Consider the following 21152-nt stretch of genomic DNA (forward strand, 5'->3'; position numbering starts at 1 on the left):
ACTACCCTACGTTCCAGACAGATTAACCCAAACAAAAACCCGACAGAAAGAGGGCCAATCAGATCGGCATGCCAACTATGACTGCGTCCTGCCAAAGACAGGAGCCTACTCAGCAGATTTTTGCACATCCTGTAATCAAAAACCCAGACAGTAGTGGGCAAAAAAGGAAACATTAGGGGGCGATGAATAGAAGATCCTTATTGAGATCAACAAGCAGAAACAGCTGTTAAAATAACCACATTATATAAATAAAAAAACAACAAGTTACTTTTTTACTTTTTATTTACAGAGGAATGTATGTCTGGCTTAACACATAAACCTTTATATTGACAAGTCCTGCAATTTAAAGCACATATTGATATGACAACCATTATGATTTCAAGACATAATATATTGACTTTAACTTGTTAAAATCTTCAGTACACACAAACACACGCACACACAAACATGTATACTCTGTCCATTTCTAACAGATAGTTTACTGGAATGATTTCACAAGCAACTATAAAGATACAATGTAAAAAACTCTTACTTCAAAAATGTCCAAAGAAACTCCCAAAGAAATGCAAAATAAAATAAAGAACCCACAAACAGGCATTGTCGACACTTAGGAGGATATTATTGTTTTCATATCTGCTTGCAACCGGACATTTTTATTTTTTCCGCTCCCAATGTCTCATTGGAAGATGATGAACATCTATTGCACATTTCTAAATACAGATACACACAAGTACAAAGTCACGAGCCCCGGCTCTGGTCTCATTTCATTGGGAGGGAATCAAGGAAATGAGACAGAGAGAGCAAATCCTACATCTCAATAAATACCTACACCCACATTACATTAATAACATGACATTTACAATATATAATAATAAAAGATTTGTCTCAAGGAAGAACAATTTCAGTGGGAATGCTTGTCTTTTTTGTTGTTTTTTTGCAACAGGGGTATAATTGTAATAGTTTCAGCATTTGTCCTTTTTATTATTAGAAATGTTATTGTGCTGCTGGTTGGATGGTGGCTCGGACTGGTGCTTTTATGCTTCTGGCTCGTAGTCCTGGCTCTCCTGTGGAAAAGAAAAAAGAAACTACTGTAAGAAACATGCAGCACAGAGGATCAATTCAACTGTGATACTTTAAAGTCGATGTAAAATTAAATTTAAACTTTGTGTCTTAACACACAAGATATGTTGGAATAAGGTTACTGTAAACATGTAAAAAAACTAAGATTTACGTGCGATTGAATTTTTGATTTGGACCATTAAAAAGTATTTCAGCCCTTTTCTGGCTTAGTTGAACAGTGCAAATATAGAAGTCTATGACATCACCAGTCACCTAAAGCTACAATGATATAAATTACCAAGCAGATCATCTCGGTGCAGTTTGTTGTTAGCTGCGTTTAGCATGCTGTGCTTTTCTTTACTGTGGGGTAAAATTGCCAAACCTATCAGCCTATGGGTTGTCAAAAGTATCAAAACAGATATTTGTTCCAGAAAACAGTAAAATTAATCCCAACTTCTGTCTCTCTGTTTTGGCACAGAGCCAGGCAGCTGCACTCTAATCAGAAGTTTCTTTTTTTAATCTAAGGATCGTATTTCTCCTGAGTGGGCGTGGCTTCAGCTTATTCAACTGACACACCCACACCACTGAAGAGCAGATTTTACTGCCTCACTTTTCATGATTCTAGAGCTTAATTTTATACACCTAAAGCTGTTTTTCATGACTGAAATTTGGCCTGGTGCCTCACAACACAGTGGCCTGTCATACAACAAACCTGAAATTAAGATTTTTCTTATCACATTACAGGGACTTTAACTGAATTTAAGCTCATAAAACCTGACTTAAACAGGCCTAAGTAGAATAATGTCAGAGGGCTTATGATGACACATGATTGATCTGCTAAAGCCAATGATGTCACTCCATCACAGCTCTCACTGGTTCGGTGTCTCTCTCTCTCTGGCCTGCAGAGGGCAGCACAAGCCTACAGCAGCTTCAAGGACGTGTCGTGAGCACACTCTCAGCATCCTTGTAACCCTGCACACACCTCCTCCATACATATAATCATAAAAAAAAAAACACACACACACAGCCTCCAGGAATGTACATGAGTCTTAGGTCATCTTATGTTTTCAGAAAACAAACAAGACTGATCTTTATCTCCAAATCCTCCCTGAGAAAACTCCCTTCACTCTCTATGCTCAGACTCCATATTTACAGCAATGCAGGGAGACCCTGACATTACCCATAATGCATGGAGGCAGAGAGCGTCATCACCACACCCATTCAGGCAGAGCTTGCACGTCGCTGGTGTAGCGAGGGATGGGGGAGGGGAGAGAGATGCGGAGGAGTAGGAGAGAGGGATGGAGGAGGACATGGATGATACAAGCTGCTGCCTCTGAGAAATTCACTTCTGATTGACTTCTAAGGGAAAAAAATCTACGTTTTATTCCTTTAACTGATTAATGCAGTAATCCACTGATGGAGCGGGAGAGAAAATCCGACCAAATGCACTGAATAAATGGATCATTATTAGAGATCATGCTTAATCTCAAATTAAATCTTCCTCCAACCTAAGCTTTTCTGGATATTCTGATATTGTAGCAGGAAATAAAAGGTGCTGAACAGAACTGAATCTGTGCTTTAATTCATTTTATATAGATGTTGATAAAGCCATCTCTTTTGTATTTTGCACATAAACTGATCTTTTATTTACTCATAGCTATCACAAGATCTGTTTCTGAAGCAATGGCTCCTGCACGCCGTGTCTCACCCCACACAGCCAAATTCCAAAAATAACCATCTGTGTCAGACTTGCATCTTTCCTCCACACATACACCCAGCGCTCTGAGTAGGTAGGTGGTGCTGTATTCACTCTGCTCACTCTGTGGCAATTGGCTTGTTGAGCCCTCTGTTTTCATTTGTAGAGAAAAAAAAGAAGAATTACCTCAGCGTGTGCTTCGAGTGTTTGTGTGGGACACGGAGTGGAGGGCAAGTGTGGAGCGCTATTGAAATGCAATATGGCTAAAATGTGTAACCATGCAGAGCTGCTGAATACTAATGAGGCTCCAGCTACTGTAAGTGAATGGAATCATCACAAAACTGCGTTTTTTACAAGCCTATAATAAAACACAACAAAAGCAATTTACAGTAAAATTGTGTGCTGCGATTTGACCACAGAAACGAAGGATGTTTTATTGTCGGGCGGGGACTTGTATGCTGTGTGTGCGGTGTGAGCTGATTACCTGCTGGTTCTCATCATATGTCTCCCCTTCTGGCTCCAGCATCCCCTCTCCCTGGCCCTCCATGGCCTCCTGCCCATACTCCTCAGGCTGCAGACACACAGAGAGAGACAGAAAGAAATGATTCACAGTAAGAGAAATATGCATATCTGTTGTTGCTTTAACTTATAAAAAAGACTGGTAAAGCTTTAATAACTTAGCAACAAGAAAGGCAAAATCCCAACAAAGTAGAAGAACCCATGAAAAATTCAGCCAGTATTTTAACCCTGACATCATAATAGAATAGAAGGTAAAACATTTAGAATAGATAAAAACAAATTTGATTGAGCAGGGATTATTATATCGGAATACAACGCTTAAGGTAGAAACTATATGGTAATAATAACAGTATAAAAAATCAGATAAAAAGATATATAAAAGCAAAAAGGTAAAAACAAAAGTGGAGGAAGGGGTTAAAAGCTCAAAATCAATAAAGAGAAGAAGAAATAAAGGGGCAGTAAGAATCAAATCAAGGCATAAAATACAGAGCAAAGTAGACTTAAAAGCTTCAAGGTAGAGCAGGTTTTCCAAAGTCGAGGAGCCCTGATGGAGAAGGCCCTGTGTCCTGCCCCCTCTAATTCAAAGGCATCCGGCTGCAGACCTTTATGGTGGGGTGTTTTGGACTCATATGTAGTGGACCTCTAGAAAGGGGCGACCTTGACCATGGGGCGCGAAGTGATATACTAACCCTTGTCGGGTTTTTCCTTTGTTAGTGGTGTGTTATTTATAATTTTAACCCCCTTCCATAACGTTTAGGATTCTGCTGCCTAACCCTAACCCTCTTTGGCCTTTCCTTAGTTTGTGGTGTGTCAAATTTAAATGATCCCTCTCAGTAAATTTTCAATGTTTGGTCATGACATTCTGCTGTTGTGAAAAATAGCCACTTACCGTAACCTCTGAAAATATTATGACATTCAGTACATCATTCTGGTTACAGCTTGAGTGATGTGTTGTCACTTCCTGACCCACGATTGAGGTTGCCCCATTGTAGAGGTCCACAGCCCAATGCCCCATCATAGACGTCCGCAACCAGATCCTACAATTTAATTTTGGGTCTCAACTTTGGAACAACCAGGAGGACCCCAACCGTAGATCTAAGGCTGTGGCCTAGCTCATAGGGTGTCAAAAGTTCTACTAAGTTGCATGAAGCCAGACCCTTACATGCTTTAAAAGTGATGGGTAAAATCTTTAAATCAATTCTTAAACTAACACGGAGCCAAAGGATGCCAGAATGGGGGCGATGTGATGTCATCTGTTAAAGCCAGTAAGAAGCCTCACTAGAAGCAAGAAAGGGATTTTTGATTGACACCAGACAGGAGGGCATTGCATTAGTCGAGTCTGGAGAAAAATTAGAGCAGGGGTTACTTTTCTAGGTCTGACCGGCTGAGTGTTATTTTTATTTTGGTGATGGTTCTGATGTGAAAAAAGCATGACTGGACAACTTCACTGATATGGGTTCTCAGTGAGAGGTCTGGTTCATACTCCTCCAAGATTTCGGGCTGAGAGTCTGACATTTTCTTAAAGGGTATCAAGGCTGGACTGTATGTGGTGGGTGGAGTTTTAAGTGTTAAAAAGTATTTATTTGAGATTTAGAGTTATTGAGTTGTAAGAAATTCTGAGCCATCAAGCATTTAGACAGTCTTTGACAGCAGCTAGGCTTCTAGGGTCCTTGGGTCTCAGGGGCAGGTATATCTGTGTGTCGTCTGTATAGCAGTGAAAGGACACTTTGTGGCGCTGAATGATTTGGCCAAGGGACAGCATATGAATAGAAAATAAAATCAGACCTTAAACTCAACCTTGCAGCATACCTCAGGTAAAAGTATGGTGACTGCAAAGATTCACTCTTAAAGATAAAAATAAAACCAGTTAAGTGACATGATGCACACCCAGTTTCTAAGATGCTCGATTAAAATAGCAAGCTCTTCATTTTCCTCTTAATTGTAAAATGCAGTTTGAGGCTCTTTTGCCTTTTGATTACAATTGAGTCTCAGAGCTAAGAAAAATCATTTTTTTTCTCTGAAAACAAATTTTCCTTGTGGTTTGATTAACACCTGCATAGGCTGTTTTACCATTATGCAAAGGTAGCCTTGGGGCCTGTGCACAAAGGAGCCTCAATTCACAGGCTAAGATGGGCAACGAATGTCAACTATATATCTAAACTTACTTCAGGAGTGAGGTGTCCTAAAGTGAGTAAAACAGCATCAAAATTGAATTTAACTGGACCCATTATTGTGTTCCAGCTCCTTATAAAGGGCCCTGAAATTGTAGCAAAGACGATCTTTATAGAAATATTAAATTCATAAAATGGTCCATTTTTGTGAGGTAAAATGGCATCAAATCATGATTTGTGGGATTTTACTTCTGTAATGTGCATATATAATGTTTATTTTCACAAATTTAATCTTGCCTCAAGATGTGAAATATATTTAAATTTGAATTTTGGTGATATTATTTCTTAAAAACAAGGTGATTACTGAGTACTGCTTGTTCAAATTTGGGTATGTCCTTTAGTTATCTGGCTCTCTACCTGAAAAAGAAATGCTTAAAATACTTTCCTCATTCCCTATGATTGAAGCAGAAGGCCTCAGTTTGCTTCATGCCTGGGGTCCTCAGATTATTTAAACTTACCCCTGTTTATCTCTGTTCTTATATTAGTGGCATGAAGATATTCTTGCAATGTTAGTCTTTAATCCAGGGGGCTGGAAATGTAACATCTTTTTCCTCTTTCAAAACAAATACTAAAGCCTTGTAGTCTTTTTTACACATCAGATAGTACTATTAATGCACCCACCCATAACTGATCCAAGGGTGATGAAGACATCTGTCATTTCTGGCAAACATCTTTGTTTGGATTAAAAACACAGTGTAACAATAAAAAAGGTTTTTATTGTTCATGGGACAGAAAGTGTTTCATCCAGATGGTTAGGAGAAGCTTTTTACTACCTGCCTTCAGAACAGCAGGAAATATTAGAATTCAGAGTCACTGATGGTTTGCCCAAGTTTGCTTCACACTGAATTATTCTAGTATTAGTTTATTTATCTAATGTGAACATAAGGTAACAGTGATGCTGTAAAATTTAGCCATGTTTTTTCTCCTCGGCCATGATTTAATGCCTTATGATTGGAAAGTTTGAAAATGTGTTGTTGCATTTTCCTCCCAGTGGGCAGATCATTCCAAAGTTTTCCTCCTTTAACAGAGAAGACTGATTGTCAAGATTAGGTCTTTTTCACATTTGAATATCACAGTTTCTGTTTACTGAAGCCTGCATGTTGCCTCAACTAGAATCCTGATATCCTGTAATAATTTCACCAGAGAAGGAGCCTGATCATGCAATCATTTACAAATCCATTTTAGATCGCAGTAGCCAGTGAAGCTTTTTTAACTACTGGAGTGTCAGACCCTTTGCAAAAAACCTTGAACTTTAGCTCAGGTTCCTCTCTTTTCTCTTGGTCTTTGCTATTTTTTTTTTTACACCTTGATTGGAGTCCACCTGTAATAAATTACATTGATTGGACATGACTTGGAAAGGAACACACATCTCTATAGAAGGCCTCACAGCTAATAACTCATATCAGAGAAATAAAAACAAGCCATGAGGTCAAAGAAACTGCCTGCTGAACTCAGAGGCAAGATTGTTGTAAGGTACTTGGAGTTTGCATAAAACCATGACAACACTTATTGAACCAGTGTAATGCCAACCATGTTGCCTACTTAGCTCATACATTTAATGCTGTACTAACCTTAGATATATACATGTCAGTGCTGCCTGGCTGCTACATCTTGGAAGGGTAGCAGCATAAAACTCCAAGTGGGACCAAAAGTGATGTAAAACTGCATTTTTTCAAGTTCTGGAGGAAACAGGAAGTATGAGACGCTGTGGGCCACTGCTGATTTGTCAGACTGTGGGATGTTACTTTTTGTAATGTTGACCATTGATTGGCTGAGAAAAAATCAGTCTGGTTCAACTGCATCACAGAGAGTTATAATAAGGCAAGGAAGGAAGCCAACTGGAGTGGGCATATATGATTCCTTACCCCATAAAGGGTTAATGTGATTCCCTCCTTAGAGATCACAGTGAGCTTGTAAAGCACAAGCCTAGTATGATTTCTCAAAGGATAGCAGAAACAATAGTTTTTGACAAACAGGCTACTGTAAAGATTGTTCTAAATGTATGGAGGTTGCATCTGTTTGTTTTTGTTTTTGTTTTTTTCACAAAAAAATAGCTGAAAAAGAGATTCACATATCAGTGAATTCTGCATACTTTCATCATGGATAGGTCTCCCATCGTTGTAGACTTTTGAGCTACTGCTGCCCTTTTGAGATGTAGCAGTCCAGGCAGCATTGACATGTAGATATCTACGGTTATTACAGCATTAAATGTATGAGCTAAGTAGGCAACATGGTTGACATTACACTGGTTGAAATCAATAAGTGTTGCCATGGCAACTATTCTATCATACACAGTGTGTTGTCAATAACCTGAATCTCACACAGCTGTGGCTGAGGGCAGTTTCACTATAACACAAGCACTTCTGTGTCCTGTTGAGCCAGCTAACTTCTGTCTTGAGTTCTTGTGAGAAGTCCACACTGAACCCTGTGATCAAACTAGTTAAACTGAGGCTTCAGCTGTGCCATCGTTGGCCACAGAGACTTAAGGTTCATCTTAACTACCAGAGCATAATATCAAAATTAGCAAAAACTATAATATCAGATATGATGCTGTTACTGTACAACCAATCAATGACAGCATTTTTTAATGTGGTGTTTGTTTCAGTGCTGCCCCCTTTGTGCCTGCTCATTTTTAAAAACTCTAACAGCTAAACATAACTTCTGTTAACTGCTGTTAATGGTAAAAAAGCAATGTTAACTTACAACAAAACTATTAACAACTGACAAAAAGACAGCGATTCTTTAACACGTCTCCAAAAAATTCTGCTAAAAACTACTTCCATAAACTCTCCAGCATTCTGCCAATCACAATGGGCCATGTCACCTCACTAACACACAGCCAATCACATTGTGTAATATCACTAGCAGATACAGGATGCCAAGCAGATTTTAAACCCGAGCAGATATGATACCTACATCAGCAGTAACAGTCCCTACTGTTTGCTAACCGCTATCAAACAACGATCAAAGACGACGAAGAAGCAAGCACAGTGAAACACACAAAGACAAGTAGTTACATTCAGTTGCTAGAGCAGCAGGGCTAAGAGACCCACCAGCTTATTATCCTCCTTAAAGATTATCCTTGCTGTTTTTTAAAGTCTCTGGATGTTAAATCAGAGAGGGTTAACGACATTACCAATGCTAATACAATTTAAAGGCTATATGTGGATATGCAGACATTTTTAAGTGCTCTGCTCAGGATCCATTACACCCTCAATTATGTGTTTACATTTGCTCGTCTGGGTCCTTCACTGACGTAAACAAGTTGTGACTGTGCACAAGTAACAATTGCACCAGCTGTTCACTAACAGCTAAGAGACAGTGACAGTGATATTTCTCAAACTATATGATGCATTAATCTAAAATACACTGATTCTAATTTGCATTTGAGGATTCTTTTTTTTAATCATTTCAAATCAGGAGATGTTAAGCTATTCACTTCTGTGTTGCTTTTAATTTTGCATTTTTTGTTTGTTTTTTCCTCTTTTACTGTTTCATGTTTAACATACTACAGACTGTACCAACTATCATATGTAGTTTTAGAACACTAGACGGTACAAACCACAAACTATTCTAATAAATGAGGGAAACTAGAATTGTAAATCCAGACCTGAATGTTCCCTTTTCCAGTAACCAAACCTGCACAAAACCATAAGACTCAAAACTGTGAATGTAGCCTCTGTGAACTGTTACATCCCTAGGTAGAAGTTGCTGGTGCAACACTTAAAAAGTTGGTAATGCATAAACTCTGTCATGCATTTCAAGTATACTATGTTTGAACTTAAGCTGATGCAACCATGGCTGGAAAATGTGTCTTTATCACAGTACAGTTATTGTTTGGATAACCAAACACTTAACATTGACTTTATTGCAATAGATATAGATGTAATTGAGGTGGAAAAACACAAAATAATTCAATCTCTCTGAGCTTCTCTCACATTTCCTGCAGGTTGTAGCACTGATCAGTGCACATTCTCAGTGTGTGGCAAGTATCTAATTTGATTGTCTAAAGTGTAATTGAAGTCATTGAAAATGCTTCTTTTTCCTTTTTTTCTTGTTTTTGCAATAGTTGCCCACGCCTGAAAAAGTTTTTTTTTTTTTTTTTTTTTTGTCAGGGCTTATTTTCAGCTGCAGACCATGAAACATTGAGGTTATCCACTAAATTATCTACAGCAGCAGAAGGTTTTTAAAAAACTAAACTATAGCCACCAAGGTGAAAAAATAGCACAGAGCCTTTGGATAATAGTACAGTTCTTCTAAGTAGTTGTTTTTTTCATCTACAATCAGAAATGTTGGGAAAATCACCAGCCTTAATCACGGTATCTTTGAGAATGCTTCATCTCCCCCTGACAGCCCTCCATCAGGGATGCACCTGCTTCTACAAGCTCTGAAATGAAGCTAGTGGGTCAGCCTAATTTATTTTTAAACCTCACACTAATCAAGTCAATTAGGTCAGTGAAGTACAGTCCATAATCCTATGTACTATTACAAGCTGCTGTTATAGCTATAAGCCTGGCAACATGATTAGCACAGCCTTAAAACCTGCACAATGGGAAAACAAACACCAAGAAGCACCCTGTCTGACAGACCATCCCTGGAAAAAATGTGCTTTATTTGATTAGTACTGTGTGAATGGTCGCATATGTTAATTTAGGAGATATTTAACATGCTATGTTCAGGAATTCAAAGCCCTAAAAGTAAAATATTCTATTAAATTACTGGTAAAGCAAGCATAACTTAATGACAATGTATCATTCAAATACCCGGATATAGTAAAAAAGAGTGACTTTACAGGCCTGCAGCTGCTATAGCTTAACAAAAGAAGAGCTGCACATGTCAAAAAGCCCATAGTTTAACAGTCTGTTGTCAGAATGTTGAAATGAGCAGTTTTACCACTCAGACAGCGCCAAAGAGAAGCCTATTAGAGCCGGCTGTCAGATTTACAAGATTAGCCCATCAGTGGAGAGGGTCCAGCTAAGAGGGAGGAAGTCTTAGGACAGTTTGAAGACCTTCATATTTCACTTGAAGTCCAACAAAAATAGAGTTTTTTCCAAGCTTCTGAATGATTGCCCTGCAATAAAATATTATTACTTAAATATCCAAGCTTGGCTGCATGTAGATTATCAACATGCTATGCTTGGGAAGAACCAAATATGCTCTACCTCTTTAGTTGAACTTCAGCAATCACAGTGTGAATAAACAGAGTGTAAGAGAGTTAGTGATTCAAAGTGAAATGATGGAATAAATGTGAGCAAAAGTGGGCTGATTAAAGCTCATGTAAAAAAAAACAGGCTGTAAATTAAAGCTCTTAATCATCTATGGACTGTGGAACCTTTAAACCCTACTCTTGCCTGGCTGCGCTCTGTCGCTCTCTCTGCAAGCTGCTCTTGCAACCTCCTCCACCCCAGCTTCTGACTTGATCAGTGTCATCTTTTGTCATTGATGCCTGTTCTGCTCAGAGTTTTTGCTGCTTCTCTCCCTGCCTCAAGCATTTCTAATCGACATCGGAAGAGCAGAACATGTGCTGTTCCTGTTTGATGCTTTCCACATAGGAACAGCCACACCGTCAAGCATTATCAACAGCTAATTAATAACTGCTAAAAAAGAAGAATATTTATAGCCACAAATCATGTGTGGTGCTGACTGCAATAAACACATTTACAGCCTGCTTCATAGAACAGCTTAAATACCAAAAGTTAATTTTTTTCAATTCATCTTTTTGTTTCTAAGAAAGATACAAGTCAGGATAAAGCCCCCTTCAGAAACTGAATGGTTGACTTCAATGAATCTTCATCTAATACTTTCTACAGTCTATAATTTCAAGAACATAAATTCTGTCAATCAGCGGTGAGCCATTCACATTTCACAGCTGACAAAAGCATAGTCATCCGGCTCTGCTACAAACACAGCTCTGCCCACATGTTCATGAAGACATCATAAAGCTGGATCCAGACTGCAGTGAGCCTTGGCTCCTGAACTGAGGTGTGCTTCTCTCTGTCATTGTTCTCAGGCACAAGTGCAGGAACACAAAAAAGGTTCAGCCATGAAAAGCATTCAGGCTTTTCATTACTTTTACACATGACTGTTAATTCACTCGTCACAATGAGCACTCAGCCTGTGAATACAGTTATGTAATGACTTCTGGGATTCTAAATAAGAGTCAAAAATAAAAATCCTGATCAGGTTGTCAGAGTCCGTTCAGGATTTACTCAACACTTAATTTGTAATCATTTCTACAAAGTGCAGATGTGAAGGCAGGAATATTTTGATATTTAAAGGAATGTAGATGTAAATTAGATGCAGATGGGTTGCAACATGGGAAATGTAGGATCAGGGATTAGCATCATACTTGGAGCTAAAAGCTAGATTGTATCAGCTGACTATTCTTTTTATATTTGAGTATTTTTTTAGCAAAACAATACCAAACTGAATCATTTAAAATTTAGAGGAACACTGAGGTCTTTGTATGCATTTGAATTGCACCCATTCTATAATAAATGACACCTTTATACAACCTTGCAAAGCAGATGGATTGGCCTGTTTCTGTTTCTCAATGGCAAATCCATCTTGCAAAAATGCTCCCATCTGAACTGTTTGGGCCTGCTTAGAAAGTGACAGGACCAATCAGCGTCGAGGGGCAGTACTTTCGGGCGCGGCTGAGTCGTGACGTGTGCAAGCAGTGAGCAGAGGCCGGTGCAAATATTGCGGAAGACATTAGAGTGGATGCTGCTAAAAAGTACGTTTTATCAGCAATTGACGACATTTCTTCGTTAAAAGAAGAATAAAGAACAGATTTGAGATGTTTTCTTTTAAAGATCGACAAAAGTCGTGTACTGACATGCCTACAGTCGCCATGATTCACATTATGCAGCTATCTATGGTCTTTATTCGTCGGTAGCAATGCACCTCGGTTTGGGGCTACGACGTCACGTATTTTGTTGCTCTGATTGGCCCGTAAAGATGTGACAGACAGAACGTTGATTCAGTGACCCTTTGAGGTTTTTTTTTCAAAGGCTCTGCCTTTTTCCAAACACTGTCTAAGGTTTTCCAAATAGATGTGTTTCACACATCCATCTGGCGTGTCAGGTTAGCATTTACATACATCAAATAAAGAAAGCCGGGGTTTGGTAAACTGTAAATCAGTGCTAATTTTGTCAACTAAAACACTAACTAAAAAGTAAGTTTAGTTTTTGACAAGATGACTTGAGTGAGACTAGAATGTAATTTAGTTTTCTTTGGATTTTAAAATCCTTGATGTCTCTTCTCTGTGGGTAGATCTCCCTTTTAGCTGTAGAAAGCAGGATCACAGGTTTGTCAGGGTGTACAGAAGCCCACTAGTACTAGATTTAAGGAAGACAGTAAATGTTTGGGCTAAAATTAAAAACTAAAATGCATGGACTTTTAATGGACAATGAGACCAGATATATTTGAGTTGTAGTCCACTAGGACTATCAAGGGTAGAAATAACTTAGATGTTACTAAAACTAAAAGGCATTAAATCTCAAGACTAGGAATAAAATTAGAAATAGCTGACAAAATTAAAACAGCTGTAAAGAAAAAGCCAAATCCAGAGTTTCAAAATATATCTAGCCTATTCTTTTCTGAAATCAATAAGACAAGTTTATTAATAACCCTAAAAAGTGAAAGTAACTTAACTGAATGTTTTACAAAATAAAAATCATCCACTTTATATACTCCAATCTTAACACCCATGCAGACGATGCATATCTCTGAAAAGTGAATCCTAAATGAAGCCTGCTAGCATTAAATGACTTAAAGGCAAGACTTTCTTTTCTGTTTGGTGTTTATATCTATAATGTAAAAACTACATATTTTTTTTGGCCAAACCATCTTGGAGAAGCAAGCATTCTTTGAGTTTCAGTTCAAAGGTGAACGGTGACTTAACCCTGAGTCACTTTAGCGGTTAACCTGTCACGCCAGATAGACTGCTTAGTTGACCCACTTTACCGTATATTTAATTTATTTAATATATGCGGAACCTCCTATACAAAGTGTTTGGTAAGGGGTGGACTTTTCAAAAAATTCTCAGACGTTGATTTGACAAACGTTCTGTCTGTCACATTCAGTATGGGCCAATCAGAGCGACAAGTCAAAATGAGTCGGTAAGCATGCGCATCACTGGTAACATGAGCTTGGCAGGCGCTGTCATAGTTTAAGAATGGTGGAGCTTGTTGGTAGGTAAAACTCATACCAAGGCCGGTCATGAGAAGTGCAAAAACATCTCCACCAGGAGAAGCTTTCTTGTTTTAATAAAGACATGTGGCCAAGTTCAGATAAAACTGCCACTATAGCTACATCCAAGCTAATTGCTTCACCAGCAGCCATCGCTACCAGCTTCTAGTACAACTAAACCCCGCCTGTAGATACCGCCTCATTTACTTAAATAAAGCTAACTGGAAGTCTATTCTCAGTCCAGGCCCAAAGTTTCAGATAGGAGCTCTGCAAGATTGATCTACTTGATGACAGACATGGAATCTGGCCATTCCATCTGCTTTACAAGGTTAAACACATTTCAATATTATATAATCACAGCTAAGGTAAACAAAGTTTGCTGAAATAATACATTATGAGGCAATTTCTAAATGCTAAAAAGTCAAACTTTATCAGGTCTCTCTCTAAGAGGAGAACAAAACAATGTTGGTGTTTTGATGGAGGTCAGATAAAACATTTTTTGATGCTGTTTAGATAGAAAGGGAATCAAACAGCTGATCGGCTTTCACCACGCAGCATCGAGCAGATTTGTAGCTCATTTAAATGTTTGGTTTATAATGGTTGTTAGATTTATTTTTAAGCAGATATGTTTACAGAGATATCATGACAGCAGGTGTCCTTAGCAAGGATAAAGTGTTGTTGTCAGCATGGAGTGCTTTACCTGTATACACTAATGCTCGCTGATGTCAGACTATGAACACTTTTTTAATGTGTTTCGTCAGAGAGCTGTTATGCGGTACGTACGTTCATGTCAGTAGGGAACTCGTCCTTCTTCACCAAGCCAGTTGCAGCAGCGATGTTCCCCATGGCTCCAGTGGTCTTCTCAGCCACTGCAGACACACACACACACACACACACACATGTAACATGATCCCGGCAAATTCAGCAGACAGATTAAAAGCATACCCATCATGTTAGCCCTCTTTTGTTTCTCAGTTCATTATTGCACATAATAAACACTTTCACAGAGGAAGCTCTCTGGTTGGATCATTTCCAGTCAGGAATGAAGTGGTGTTAAAAATACTCTAATGATGTTAGCTTTTATAAATGAGACTAAAGTTAGACTAAAATGTTAGTGCTGGACTGTTAGTCATTCAAAACAAATGTTATTTCTCCACTCTGCAGATTGATCCTTTGGGATCATAAAGTATCTCTCTAATCTAAGGTAAATGAATAAACTGTAAAAAATATTGCTGTAAATTTAGAGCACAATTTCAACATTAATTTTGAAATACAGCACTCAACTGTTAATGTGAAGCTTAGTCTGTTAAATTACATTTTTTTTACAACTGTTATATTTTCCTAAAATAATACACCACTTTCCTGCTAATTAACAACTAACCATGTGTTTTGGGTAACTTCATATGAGCTGTGTGTGTGGAGCTCAGTCTGTTCTTTTCTTCATCCATTGCTATCTTATTAATTATTTGGTGAGCATCAATTTAACTTGTGTTTTAATGTAAAAGTCTACACAGCAAAATCTGGAGTGTTTTAACCCCTAAAGTCTAGTTTAAACTCCATTCTTAGTTAACCCTTTAAAGCCTTTTGAATCATATTTAATACACACTTTTGTGAGACCTCTGTTCAATAAACATGATCAATGATTTCTTTAAAGAACTTTTGTATACTTTCTGATTAATGATAAAAAAAGCATTCTAGTGGATTATCAATTGTCAGAAATGTTGAATGCATCAATGTGATGCAAAAAAAATAAAAAATGCTAAATTTTATGGCATTTTTTCTGGATTTTTTGGGGGATTTCAGTAGAAGCCTAAATAAATTTTTCTGTTCCAAAAAAATTTAATTTTCTGTTATTATTTATCATGATGCCACAGTTGTTCATAGCGAGTTGGCAATCAGTTTTAAGAATGAAAAGTGCTTTGCATTGTGCAAGTAGTTCAAAATATTGATTTCTGTGCATTTATTTAGGATGAAAAGATTTATTAATTATATGTAAAACAAACAAGAACTAACATACAAAGTAGCATTTAAGACAAGTCCCTTTACTGTGATAAATTGTAAATTAATAAATGGAAATATAATGTATTTGCTAATCATTTAACAGTAAAAAACTGTAAAAGTATCACAAAACATGCTCCATTAACAGTAAAATATTGCACATTTTGGTGACAGTAGAAAACAGATAAATTTACAGTAACATCATGGCAACCCTGCTGTCAGTTGATAACTGTTATGTTACAGCACTAATTTTTACAGTGTACTTAAATCAGTATACTTTAAACCAATTTAAGTATTTATAATGCATTAATATGAGTGTTTTACATTGATATTAATTTTACAATATGGCCTATTAAATAAGTTGAAAGAAAACAATTTATTTATTTAAACTTTATTTAACCAGGATTATTCCCATTAAGATACAAAAATCTCTTTTACAAGGGAGTACGGGCCAAGACAGCAGCATGATAAGTTTTAGAATATGTTAAGACTAAAATGTGAGAACTTTTTATTGACTAAAATTGGTGTTGTGAGTTTTTTGTTGACTCAATCAATCAATTTTTGTTTATATAGTACTATTTATAGCCGCAGTTATCTCAAGACACGTTACACTAAAACCATAGAGGTAAAAAAAAGATAAAACTGTGCCTAAAACTTAAAGGGATTTAAATTAAGACAGCCTAAAATCAAATTAGACTAATTAAATGTTGGAAATAATAAAAAAATAAAGAATATAAATAAGAAATACAATAAACAAATAAAATAATAAACACAATTTTTGAATTAAAAATGATAAAATAATTGAATTAGATCAAGACTCAATTTAAAATAGCTGCAAAAATGAACACAGCTACAGTAATGAGGTGAAAGACTGAAAAAAAAGTGAAACTCACCTGTGCCCACGCTGTCTTTGGCCTTGCTACCTGTAATAAAAAAAAGAATACTGTTATGACAATTTCTGCCCTTTTAACCCAATAAAAGTTCATGTTCTTTGCCTGACTACACAAAGATGTTATAGTATCCTGAAAAAAGGGATAATAATCCACAGATGAAGCAAAGCAGTGCTCTGTTCTAACAGCTAATAATGTACATAGCGAAATATAACTTACATAACTATGAACCTTCACTGCAAATCAAAACATTTTAAAAGTTTCAGACCTGTAACATTGATTTGTTTTCAGCACCCACTATGCCACTGTGGTTGCAGCACTTGGCTCTGCTTTACTTTTTATGAGAAGTGATTAAACTTTAAACCAAACCACAGCATTGTTCGATTCCCCAACCTCTGACAGATTTCATCTGTTTCCACTTTACTGCATTGAACTATCTGGTCCATCTACTGTGTGTCTACTGGACCTGATCACTCAAGCCCTGCCACTGTCTCTGCTGTGCAGAAGTCATCTGCCTTATTGGTCCCTCAGGGCCTTTTAACAAGAAACCGGGGGAGATAAGAGAAGATGATAAAGTACAGAACTGTCAGTACAAAGGCGAGCCTCAAAGCCAAACCTACATCTAAGAGATGCATCCATTTGAACATTGGCTTTGATGAAGAGGGAAGCCACCAGGATATGTCTACAGTTTAAAAATGGATTATACCTGTGGGTTCACATTTAGAAATATTAATAGTGACAAATGACTTCTGCTATTGAATGCTTGTTAACCTAATAGAAAGCCCGGGTGTTGAAGAACAGAAGAAAAATTGACTTGTCATCGCTTGTTAAGAAATGTGTCTCTGAAAACAGAAAAGAAAAATACTAGTATTTGCTAAACTGTTTTATGAATGTGTAAGTTAAACTGCAGAGAGGATGGTGCTGTCAAACACCGAGGGTGTTGTGATTTCAGCAGAAATAACACCACCCCTTATAAAGCACTGTATGAACACTCCATCATTTCATAACAAGGACCATCAATGCTCGATGAATAAGACGAGCTGTGACTTTAAAAGGCATGTAGTACGACAGGTTTTCTTATTTCCCCCTCTCTTCTCGCCTTTCTCAGGCTGACTGCTCAGCTCAGCTGGGTGGGCGGTCTGCAGCAGCAGCAGCTGTCAAAAGGTGGGCCACAGTCCTATCAGATCACTCCTACCCCTCCTCCATGAGGGGCCTTCAAGCAAATCATACACAGCTTTCTAGGGCAACACCATGCTCAACAAGCAGCACGCAGAGATGTCATAGTACTGCCACTTCTCCTTCCTGCACACCACAGGCTGAATGATGAGACAAAGCAGGGAGAAGGCGTAAACAGGCGCGCACGTGTTGTGACTACAGCTTGACATGTTTAGCTCTAGTGATGAGTGACAGGGACACAGTGCTCGATATGTAGGGTAATTGGATTCAATCTAAATGGAGACGCATCCGACAACTTCTCCTGGAAAACCCCACGTCTCTCTCCTCAGTGCATGTGAAGTATAACGTCACGGGGTCAGTGGTACAAATGATGAGTGCAGAGTCACCAGCAGGGGTGTTGCTGAACATTTAGGCCCTCTGACAACAGTTCAACGACTGACAGAATAAATATCTGTAATAGCTGGCAGGTTACAAGGACCCTGAGTCATCCAACCATCCCCCCACTCACCATTGCAAACCAAGTGTGGACTAACAAGCAGAGCAGGCCAATGAAAAATAATTATGTAGCACTGATAACAGGCTGTGTCACATGTTACTGCAGTCTGTAGCATTTAGTGAAACAGGAAGTATATTTCAAGGGATCTTTAAAAGCTCTTCTTGTGTTCTCATTTTGACTTTTTTCCAGCAGCAAACAAGCATTTGGAATCACTGATGATTTTTCATTATGGTTTTTCTTTTTCTTTGCAGTTTGTAGGCCAAATAATGACTTGCAAATAAATCAAATTAGTAGCCACAGCCCCAAAACATTATAAAGGTTATTTAAATATATTGGAAACCAATATGTTTCAACTTTACAGTTTATTTTACTTCCTGTTAATCAGTATGGCAGCAAAAATTGTTTGAATTCTTAATATTACATTAAAAATGCAATACCTTATAATGTTAAAGAATATAATAGTATATATATATTAAAGAATATTGGACAGCAAAACAGTTAAGTTTTTTTATTCAAGCCATTCATATGAGGTGAAATTTTCATCAGTTCACATTTCTGGTTGATAAAGCTGATTCTTATTCCTTACTAGGGAAACGTTAAATTGTACCATGTCTGTTTGACTTTAGACATAAGGTGATAAAAGAGATCAGGATAATGTCTCTGTCCCTTTATTCTGCACATCTGCCTCATTAATTATAGCTGCCTGATCCACCTTAATCACATGTCTCTTTACCTCCATGTGCCATCCATTTATTATAATAATAATAATTTAAAAAGCACAAGACTAAACTAGGCCAGTTTTCTAAAGTCATACTTGACAGTTGCACTTTACCATCCTGAGGCAGACGCTCTAATCTCTGCAGGTATCGGTATCAGTATCCATTTCAAACTAAGCTGCTCTGTAAAGGACAAAATCTGACGCCTTTAGTCTTTTTGTCTCCAGGAGGTGACCGGGGGGATGAGACTGTTTCACAATCTGCTGCACGGACATGTGGCAAGAGCTGCTCCCACCATCCTGCTGCCCTACCCCCACCCTACTCCATCTCCTGCCTGTAGCCCAGTCAAGTCAGGCGAGAGGGCAGAAGGACATGCAGAGAATGTTATCACATCATCTATCTCAACATTATCCCTTATCCCAGTGTATCACTTTAAAGCTACTATTCCATTAATGAGGAAGAATCTGCAGTTAGTTTTAAAAACGTGTAACTCCCTTAAATAATAAATACTGCATCCGTCTGCAAGACTAAAGCAAAGATATTGATCAAGTGTCACCTGATTGATTAGTCAAATAATTGCTCCTGTAATGAATTGCCTGTAATACACTAAAGGGGTGATTGCAGTTGTATTTTTGCAGTGCACTTCAAAATATCAGTGATTCTAACTTACACTACAGACAAATTTGATCATATGTGGCCATGCATTGCCATGTGAACTAAGGCTTATAGGGAAAAAGCAATCAATACATGCAGCCTGCTGTTTTTCATATTTGTTTCTCCACATACGTATAGGAGTGCTGCATGGACTGAATCATTAAATACTATCTCTACTGATTTGCTTCTGCGCCCACATGCATCCAAGAACATTAGCAGCTCCACCGGGCCTTCATTTGACTTGAATGCTAACAGACATGTGTGGTGGCCTTACCTACAAACATGACTCCTTCTTTAGTCTTCTCGGCCGCAACTGCAACTCCTTCCTTGGTCTTCTCTGCGGCCACAGCCATCCCCTCTTTTGCTTTAGACAAACCTTTCATAAACACATCCATCTTGGCCGAGCTACTGTGGAGAGAGATGGAGCAGAGCTGCAGTCAGTGAAATCAATGTGCACACAGGCATTTGATCATATAGACAAGCAGATAAAAAAATTTATCATAAGAAGATACAATTCTGACAGCTATATCATACCCCTGTGTGTTATAGAACCATACGTTATGGTAAAAGAGGGCAGCACCGCCTCCTGTGGTAGATCCTGACAGCTGCAGGCAAGCCATCAGGCTGTAGTAAACCCCCCCTCTGTTCACTCATGCATTCAGCCCCCTTTTTCACATCCTCTTCAAAGCATGAAATATTCAAAGGCACAAAGATTTCAATGAAATGGTTAATTGTGGAGGCGCTCATTAATTATTGCTCGCCTGTAATGCTACTCTCACTGGCAGTGAGATGGCAGGGCTGCGCATGGGGAGAAAGCGCAGGCCTTTTTAACGGTCCGTACAGCATCCTATACTGGAAGGTGGCATGTAGAGCAAAAATCACATAACTGTGCTGGGGGAAGGGAAGCACGATCCGCATTATAATATCTGCACGTATCACGGTTTGGACGTGGAATCACGAGGGTGTAATCTGAAGCTTGCATGGACACGTTTTAATAAAACAGATAAGGTTGCAGGCTAAGGGCTCGAATTTTATCCCCATATTGGAAGCACATCCACCAGAGTGCCATCCTGGATGTTGCAGGTCGAGCCTAAAATTACTACATGTACTAATTCATGATGTCCACCATTTCTAACGTTTGCGTCCGTGCCTCGCATATTTTCACTTTTTCATGCTCCTTGAGATGCAGTTCATACTCTTCACTATAAAATGAGAACAGCAATTTAAACAGAAAAGCTAGTTAACATTTATGTCGAGCCAGTTGCTTCCAATGACGACGCTAGCGCTCCTATAATGGCTGTGACCTTAGAAATTAACATTATTAAAGAAATAAAATATCAAATGTGCACTTACCTATTTACAGATAGCCTTCAACCTGTCCCCGTATGATTCCGTCGCACAGTCGAGTCAAACTATCGTCTAAACGGGAAATATATTTTCACTGATCACTAGGTGGGCCTTCCTCGGGCTGATCTCCACCAACAGGGACGGCCCCCTTCACAGTGCGGCTGAGACTATCACGTACCCCCTCCGCCTCCCAACCCCCCCTCCCCTCTTGCTCTCCCTCTCTCCACCATCACTGGC

General features: G+C 38.4%; 1 protein-coding gene across 1 annotated transcript; it reads right to left on the bottom strand.

Annotated features, from left to right (window-relative positions):
• Positions 1–267: 267 nt before the first annotated feature.
• Positions 268–20930, bottom strand: sncb (synuclein, beta). The gene is made up of 6 exons (XM_041797930.1): positions 20922–20930; positions 19843–19976; positions 16530–16559; positions 14422–14507; positions 3240–3326; positions 268–1064 (listed from the first exon to the last, which is right to left on the bottom strand). The coding sequence occupies exons 2-6, from the start codon at positions 19961–19963 to the stop codon at positions 1035–1037; spliced, it is 354 nt and encodes a 117-aa protein (XP_041653864.1). The 5' UTR covers positions 19964–19976; positions 20922–20930; the 3' UTR covers positions 268–1034.
• Between the last annotated feature and the right edge of the window lie 222 nt (positions 20931–21152).

Source organism: Cheilinus undulatus, linkage group 10, assembly GCF_018320785.1.
Source record: "Cheilinus undulatus linkage group 10, ASM1832078v1, whole genome shotgun sequence".
NCBI classification, from domain to species: domain Eukaryota; kingdom Metazoa; phylum Chordata; class Actinopteri; order Labriformes; family Labridae; genus Cheilinus; species Cheilinus undulatus.

Coding starts and splice junctions, on each gene's coding strand:
- sncb (XM_041797930.1), bottom strand. CDS start 19,963: ATGGATGTGTTTATGAAAGGTTTGTCTAAAGCAAAAGAGGGGATGGCT. Junction 16,560..19,842: donor AGAAGGAGTCATGTTTGTAG/GTAAGGCCACCA, acceptor TTTTTATTACAG/GTAGCAAGGCCAAAGACAGC. Junction 3,327..14,421: donor AGTTCCCTACTGACATGAAC/GTACGTACCGCA, acceptor GTGTGTCTGCAG/CCTGAGGAGTATGGGCAGGA.